Here is an 8,404-nt window from a genome sequence, read left to right as displayed (position 1 = left end):
TTTGCATTTCTTTATTTTCTAAAAGACACAGAATCATAGAGATAGTTGCTAGTGACGGAGAATCACCATGACTCTTGATCAGTTGTTCCAATGGTTAATCACCTCAATGTCTTTTTAAAAATCACCTTCTTTCCAGCTGGACATTGTCTAGCTTCAGCTTCCAGCATCGGATCCTGTTGTACCTTTGTCTGCCAGACTGAAGAGCCCGTTATCAAATTTCTCTTCCCCATCTAGGATCTACAACGCACCAGGTAAAGACTCCTTGTTTATTCCCCCAGCCATGGGACGGAAGAATAATAGTTGCTATAGCTTGAGTCTCGGTATGAATATTCCTGGGGTCTTTCCCACAACACAGGGATGGGACCCGGAGAACCAACGTGCCAGGTCTCCGAGGGAGAGCGACTCAGAACAGGACTCACTCCGGATTGGAGTCACAGATGGAGCGAGGGATCTGTGCACCGCAGCCCAGCGGGGCTCTGGGCAGGAAGGGGAGACACATTGCCCGGGAACCGAGAGTGGTACCGGGCGGTGCCCTTGGGCTTCAGGCCGGTCATTTTCAGAGGCAGCAGGTTGTTGGGATTGTCTCTGGAGATGGTGAATCTCAGTCAGGGAGCTGCGCTCTGTGACCCTCGTGCCCCCCTCTCCCCCCCCCCCACGGCCTCTGCTTCTCCCTCGGCAGCCGCCTCCCCTGAGCGACCCCATTAAACCCACCGTGTCCCTGTCCCAGCCCTTAGCCACGTGACTGTCCCCAATGCCCTGCGGGCCAGCGCTGGGCTGAGTGATGCCATCGGGGCTGAGGGGCGGGGTCTTTTATCTCCATGGTGACTCTGTGACATGGGGGCACTTTATTGTGGGCAGGATCCTGAGCTGCACCGTTACACCAGGCTGTGATTTCCAGCTGTCAAATGGATGGAAAAAATGCTCGAGTCTCTTTGGACAGTCCCGGCGGTGCCACATCCCCAGGAGCAGCGGAGCGGGGTTTATTCCAGCGCCGGGTGATCTCTGCCCCCCAGCCCCGCCCGGACCCTGAATGGCCCATTTCCACACCCCGGCCTCCATCTCTGGGGTAGGGAAATGGGCCATTCAGAGTCCAGGAATGGAAGGGTTAAAACTGGCGGGAGGTTTGTGTTCCGTTCCCCCGGGTGCCGGGTCTCCTGCCCGAGCCTGAAGCGGGGGGTGGGGGGGTGTCGCTGCTGCCCCCGCGCGCCGCCGGGAGAAGGGCGATTCCGCCGCCTGGGTTTTTGTACGATCACAAACCGGTTTGGTGTCACTGTGTCTCCCTCGCAGTAATAGTGGGCGGTGTCCTCTGGCTTCAGGCCGGTCATTTGCAGGTACAGCTCACTCTTGGCGTTATCCCTGGAGATGGTGAATCGCCCTTTCACTGCATCGAGGTAGTATATAGTACTCCCATCGTATCTTATATAAGCGACCCATTCTAATCCCTTCCCGGGAGCCTGGCAGACCCAGTTCATCCCGTTAGCTGCTGAAGGTGAACCCTGGAGGCTTTGCAGGAGAGGCGGAGAGAGTCTCCGGGCTTTTTCACACCCCCTCCGGACTCCACCAGCGTCTGGGACCGGAACACCTGGGAATAAAGACAGGCCATTAATATCGGTATAAAAACAGCCAGAACACAATATTCTTCGAACCTCTGCCAGGTCTTCAGAGGAGGAAAATACCTTCCAAAGCTGCGAGAGCGACAATGACAAGCGGAGCAAAAATCTCATTTTGCCGGGTGCTGGAGGGGAAAGTTCTCAGGGGACTGGCTGGTGACTGCACCGACCCCGGGGGCTGCGGATTTGTACCTCCGGGTGCAGCCTTGGCAGAGGGAGGCAGAGATTTAAAGAGGAAACTGTCTCCCTCATTTGCATGCCCCGCTTTATAAGAGGACACACACTCCTGCTGCCAGGTGATCGGATTGACTCGCCCCAGGGCTCCGGGTGCAGGAGTCAGAGTGTCCCGTCCGGAGTGTTGGTGCAGAGCCGGGCACAGGGTCCTGGGGTCCCCCTCATACTTTTGCACACCTGGGAGGAATGAACAGCTCCCTGAAGTGACTGTATTTCCTCACATAGGAACTAAGGGCCTGACTATTGTAATGTGATATTGTGGATTGGGGAGGGTGTGTGTGTGTGTGAGGATTATCAGCTCTGAAGCCCCATTCCACGCGCACTAGGGATATGCAATGTCCGGTCAGCGGGGTTATGTCTGATGGTGGGGGGGTCGTGTCCCAGGGATCCATTCGTCTGGGCCCCCCCCGCTGGAGACGGAAGATTTCCCATGACGCTGGGAGGATTTGGGAGGGAAGCTCCTTTCCCTTCCAGTAGTGACCAGATACATTGAAATGATCCATGACACAAGGAACGTGACATTAGCAAGCCTGGCTCGGACTTGGACCAGGTCTGGGGACCCGCCTGTGGGTGCAGGTGGGAGAAGCTGGAGGGGTGGGGGGGAGTCTGAGGACAGAGTTAAGGTTTTGCAGCGGAGCCTCCCTGACATTAGAGGGCCGAGAGTGGCGTGTCTGAGAAGTTTTCTTTAGGGGAGAGTCGAGGGAGGATTCAGGCAACAGTGAAGGAAGATTATATCCACGGCTGATATTTATATTCCTGTTCCCAGTCACACCCCACTTCCCACTTACACTCGGATGCAAACTCGGTGGGAGTGAGAGAAGTTTTATGGTCTGTGTTTTTAACCGTGCCTAGGACTATGTGACCCTAGACTATAATTAAGAACATAAAACGGCCAGACTGGGTGAGACCAAAGTCCATCTAGCCCAGTATCTTGTCTCCCGGCAGTGGCCAACGCCAGGTGCCCCAGAGGGAACGAACAGAACAGGGAAACCACCGAGTGATCCACCCCCTGTCGCCCATTTCCCGGCTTCTGGAGACCCTGGGCAGTGGGACCACAACCAGCACCAAATCTCATCACCGCTGAGCATCATCATCAAGATCATTTACTTCGTTAATTATTAAATTAGCAATAAAGTGCAGACAGAAGTTTTCTCCTGGTTTGTGTTTAAAGAACTTGTGTGATGAGGAAGGCTACATGTTTTCACAAAATCCCATGATGTAATATTGAGAGATAACAACAAAAAGAACAAAAGTATTTCCATTCCCACTTCCATTCAGACAAGTATAAGCATTCACGCTGAAACACAGATTTCCCATTCCCATCACCACTCATGTTCCCTTTCATATCCCCAAACTCATTCACACACATTGGATAGATAGATAGATAGATAGATAGATAGATAGATAGATAGATAGATAGATAGATGATGTCTCCAACAATGATAACATTCCTTAGGGGCATTTGTCACTGAACTTTATGTGCTTCATTACTGCTTATATTTCCTGCATTGGTAGCTCCAGAGCAATGATCCCCTGCAAGAAGCAAAGGAATATAGAAACATGAAACGATTTTATACAGTCCTCGGGATGTTCAATCAAATTCTAAACTATTTCATCTTCTCCATTCTGTAAAATAAAACTGAGCACAAATCGGTGCCTTTGGCATAACGTTGACTATTGGGGTTCATTCCTGTCTTTTCTTTGATTTGCCCATTTTAAAACCCAGACGCGGTGTGAACCCACCGTTGGTTTTGGTGATGGGCTTTGTGACTCTGGTCTAGTCTCTCACACAGTGATTCCGGCCTGTGTCCTCGGGTCTCCGGCTGCTCGTTTGTAAATACAGCCGGTTGTTGGGATTGCTCTCGGGAGGCAGTGAATGGCCCTTGTTTCGCTGAATCGGTGTAGGTGTGAACTCTTTCCCGTGTACTCGGCCCTGGAGACCCGCTCCAGACGGACCCAGCGCTGAAGTGGAACCCAGAGACTTTACAGGCGAGGCGGAGTCAAAGGGCACCGGCGGGTCCTATGTCCAAAGCAGCAGTTCCTGTAGGTGCAGGGTTGGAAAATGATGTTTCCCAACCTCCGGTGCCCCTTTTCCGTCTTGTCCCCCAGGCTGGACTGTGCTCTTTGCTCATTGCTGCCCCTGGTGGCGGACGGGAGAAGGGGCCTCTGCAGCCTTCCCTCTCTTTCTCTCACTGACCCCCTTCTTGTCTTGTTATTTAAACCAGAAAATGAATAGTTTTGGAGTTATTTATTTATTCGTTTAAACCCAGGATTTGATTTCCAGAAAAGCCAGCTTTGGTGGGAAAAGTGTTCAACTCACCAAAGGGGAAAAATCAATCAAAACAAACAACAAACTTGGTGTAGACTGGTGCCCAAATCTGAGAGTTCAGGGTCCTTCTGCTCGAATGTGTCACTGACCGGGCTGATACTAAGAGGGCGCTAGACTGAACCCAAATGAACCAGGTTGAGGCTCTATGGCTTGTGTTATGCCGGAGGTCAAACTAGTTTATCATACTGCTCCTTTCCGGCTTGGAAGTCTATGGATCTGTGACTATCCGGAGACTGGGGGTGTGCTTCAGAATTTGTCCCCGGCAGAGGAAAGAAAGAGGAAGGGTCCCAAAAAAAGAATGTTCTGTCTTTGTGGAAAGGTGTCAACTCCTTCACCTGCGGTAAAATTAAGGAGGAGGAACAATAATAAGAATAAAAAGGGTTTGTTGTTGCTAGCCCCTTTCCCAGAACTGATCTCATTTTCACTTATAGACCTTGGGCGCCCTCAACACCAAACTACTTCTCTCATTACTGCAGGGGAAGGCTTTTGTCTGAGCTCAGACCGGCTTCCCTCACTGTGTCTCTCCCACAGTGATACCGGGCGGTGTCCTCGGGCTTCAGGTCCGGTCATTTGGCAGGAACAACAGGCTGTTGGGGTCCATCTCTGGAGACGGTGAATCCGCCCTTTGACCGAGTCACTGTTGTCTATGCTAGTGCTGTAAATGCTGGCGGTCCCTTCCCAAGATCCTGGCGGACCCTGCTCATCCAGTAGCGGCTGAAGATGAAGCCGGAGGTTTTGCAGGAGAGGCGGAGAGAGTCTCCGGGCTTCTTCACATCCCCTCCAGACTCCACCAGCTGCAGCTGGGACCGGGCACCTGGGAATAGCAATTAATTATGGGGAAAATGAGGCCCTCGGCCAATAGCACAATAACCCCCCGCCTCCCCAGCATATCCAACCCATGGAAAGGGAGAATGGACCTTCCGGAGATGCTGCAATGAGAACCAGGTACAACCAAAGCTTCATTTCCCCTGGTGCTGAAGGGAAAAGTTGTCCGGGGACTGGCTGGTGACTGCAGAGACCCGGGGGGCTGCGGATTGTGTCTCCGGGTGCAGCCTGGGCAGAGAGAGGGACAGATTTAAACAGGAAACTCTCACCCTCATTTGCATATCTCTCTCCTTCTAAGAGACATCCGCCATTTCCTGGCCCGAACTCAGTTTCTTTGTGTGGGGCTGAGAGAAGAGGCGGCGCTTCGTCTCTGTGGCACCTAAGCCCTGTCTCCGTCGGAGCTTCCTACTCGACCAGAAGGAGAGAAACTGGCATCTTCTTTATCCCTCCTCTAGCTCCCACACCTAACCGTGACCCTGAGGATAAACTCCACCTTCATATATGTCTGAACCGGAAAACTACATGAATACCTGACTTAGAGCCCCCAAACCGGACTTTACCCAGGGTGCAGTGCTAACCCTGAATGTAAATTCTAACCTGAGTTTTAATATTAGCCCTCAACCTTCATCCCTACCTCGAAACTAACACTAGGCGAGACTTTGGGAGTCCGGGGCCGTATCTCACTCAGTGGGAGCTGCGCTCTGTGACCGTAGTGCCCCCCTGGCCCCCACCCACGGGCCTCTGCTTCTCCCTCGGCAGCCACCTCCCTCTGAGCGACCCCATGAAATCCCACCGTGTCCCTGTCCACAGCCCCTTCGCCACGTGACTGTCCCCAATGCCCTGCGGGCCAGCGCTGGGCTGAGTGATGCCATCGGGGCTGAGGGGCGGGGCCTTTTATCTCCATGGTGACTCTGTGACATTGTGGTACTTATTGTGCGCAGGATCCTGAGCTGCACGTTCACACCAGGGCTGTGATTTCCAGCTGTCAAATGGATGGGAAAAATGCTCGAGTCCCCTTGGAAAGTCCCCGGCGGTGCCGCATCCCCCAGCGCAGCGGAGCGGGGTTTATTCCGGCGCCGGGTGATCTCTGCCCCCCAGCCCCGCCCGGACCCTGAATGGCCCATTTCCACACCCCGGCCTCCATTCTGGGGTAGGGAAATGGGCCATTCAGGGTCCGGGAAGGGAAGGGTTTAAAACTGACGGGAGGTTTGTGTCCCATTCCCCCGGGTGCCGGGTCTCCTGCCCGAGGCCGAAGCGGGGGGTGTCGCTGCTGCCACCGCGCGGCCGCCGGGAGAAGGGCGATTCCGCAGCCTGGGTTTTTGTACGATCACAAACCGGTTTTGTTTCACTGTGTCTCTCGCACAGTAATAGCGGGCGGTGTCCTCTGGCTTCAGGCCGGTCATTTGCAGATACAGCTCACTCTTGGCGTTATCTCTGGAGATGGTGAATCGCCCTTTCACTGAATCGAGGTAGTATGTACTACTCCCATCGTTAGCTTATACCAGCGACCCCTTCCAGTCCCTTCCCGGGAGCCTGGCGGACCCAGCTCATGTAGTAGCTGCTGAAGGTGAAGCCGGAGGCTTTGCAGGAGAGGCGGAGAGAGTCTCCGGGCTTTTTCACATCCCCTCCGGACTCCACCAGCGTCTGAGACCGGACACCTGGGAGTAAAGACAGGCCATTAATATCGGTATCAAAACAGCGATATGACAATATTCTTCTAACTCTGCCAGTTCTTCAGAGGAGGAAAATACCTTCCAAAGCTGCTAGAGCGACAATGACAAGGATCAAAAATCCCATTTTGCCGGGTGCTGGAGGGGAAAGTTCTCAGGGGACTGGCTGGTGACTGCACCGACCCAGGGGGCTGCGGATTGTGTCTCCGGGTGCAGCCTGGCAGAGAGAGGCAGAGATTTAAAGAGGAAACTGTCTCCCTCATTTGCATGCCCCGCTTTATAAGAGACACACAGTCCTGCTGCCAGTGATCTGATTGACTCGCCCTCGGGCTCCGGGTGCAGGAGTCAAAGTATCTCGTCCTGTGTGTCTGTGCAGCATCGGGCACAGGGCGCTGGGGTCCTCCTGACACTTTTGGACCCTGGGAGAAATGAACAGCTCCCTGCAGTGACTGTATTTCCTCGCATGGGAACTGAGGGTCTGGCTTTTTTCACCTGATATTGGGGATTGGAGGGACTCAGCTATAGAGCCCGGTTCCACAAGCATAAGGGCCATGCAACGTCCGGTCTGGGGTGTTTCCACAGTATGCATCCGAAGAAGTGAGCTGTAGCTCACGAAAGCTTATGCTCAAATAAATTGGTTAGTCTCTCAGGTGCCACAAGTCCTCCTTTTCTTTTTGCGAATACAGACTAACACGGCTGTTACTCTGAAATCTGGGGAGTCAGTGTCCGGTGTGGGGGAGGCGCGAAGTCTTTTCTCAGGGATCCATTGGGCTGGGCCACCCGCTGGAGACGGAAGATTTCCCATGGCGCTGGGAGGGATTTGGGAGGGAAGCCCCTTTCCGTTCCCTTCCCGGAAGTGACCGGCTACATTCAAATCATCCATGACACTCGGAACATGATCTGAGCAAGCCTGGCTCATGCTTTGGAGCAGGTCTGGGGGCCCGGCTGTGGGTGCAGGTGGGAGAAGCTGGGGCGGGGGGGGCGAGGGGGGAGTCTGAGGACAGAGTTAAGTTTTGCAGTGAAGCCTCCCTGACATTCGTGTGCCAAGAGCAGCGTCTCTGGGTGTTGTTCTTTAGGGGACAGTCGAGGAGGATTGAGGCTACAGTGAAGGAAGATTATTATGCACGGTTGATATTTATATTCCTGTTTATATTTCCATTCCCACTCCACTTCCCATTTACACTCAGATTGTAAACTCGGCAAGGGGGGTCCCATCCTCTGTGTGAGCTAGAATTACCTGGGTCAGTCAGAGTGGGGCCAAGCTAAGGGGGTAAAAGTAGATGGAGTGAGGACTGAAATCCTTTCACTAGCCCATTTCACCACGGTAGTGTATAAGCCAGGAAAGTTCCCCACAGTAGCTGGACCATTCCACCACTTACATAATTGACATCACGAATAGGATCCTATCCACAGTGTCCACCCCACTGGTTTCCTGTTTGAGTTCTGACAGCACTGTCCAGGCCTGGTCAAGTACCCGACTATGGCTGGAATTGAAGAACTATGGGCCCACTTTGCTGAACTTGTGCGCAGATTATTAGACCAAGCTGAGGCATGAGAACAAGCTAGAACAGAACAGAGAGAAGCCTTATGACTGGCTAAGGCAGTAATGGACCATCAGGCAGCAGAAGCGAAGAAACCCCCTCCTATTTATGTCCTATGGGAGCAGAAAGTCCCAGAGTTTGGTGGCTTCCCAAGAAGACCAGGAGACATTACAGTAGAGGAGTGAGTCAAGTCTG

At 53.3% G+C, this 8,404-nt stretch overlaps 1 gene segment (V, D, J or C); it reads right to left on the bottom strand.

The window, feature by feature from the left end:
* Positions 1-1,257: 1,257 nt before the first annotated feature.
* Positions 1,258-6,879, bottom strand: LOC119567970 (the record flags this gene model as incomplete). The annotated part of the segment is given in 3 exon segments: positions 1,258-1,454; positions 6,532-6,656; positions 6,750-6,879. Coding segments are annotated over 3 exon segments (368 nt in total), but the record flags the coding sequence as incomplete, so codon positions are not given.
* Between the last annotated feature and the right edge of the window lie 1,525 nt (positions 6,880-8,404).

The sequence above is a fragment of the Chelonia mydas genome, chromosome 13 (assembly GCF_015237465.2).
Source record: "Chelonia mydas isolate rCheMyd1 chromosome 13, rCheMyd1.pri.v2, whole genome shotgun sequence".
Classification (NCBI taxonomy): domain Eukaryota; kingdom Metazoa; phylum Chordata; order Testudines; family Cheloniidae; genus Chelonia; species Chelonia mydas.
This window is presented reverse-complemented; position numbering and strand designations above follow the sequence as displayed.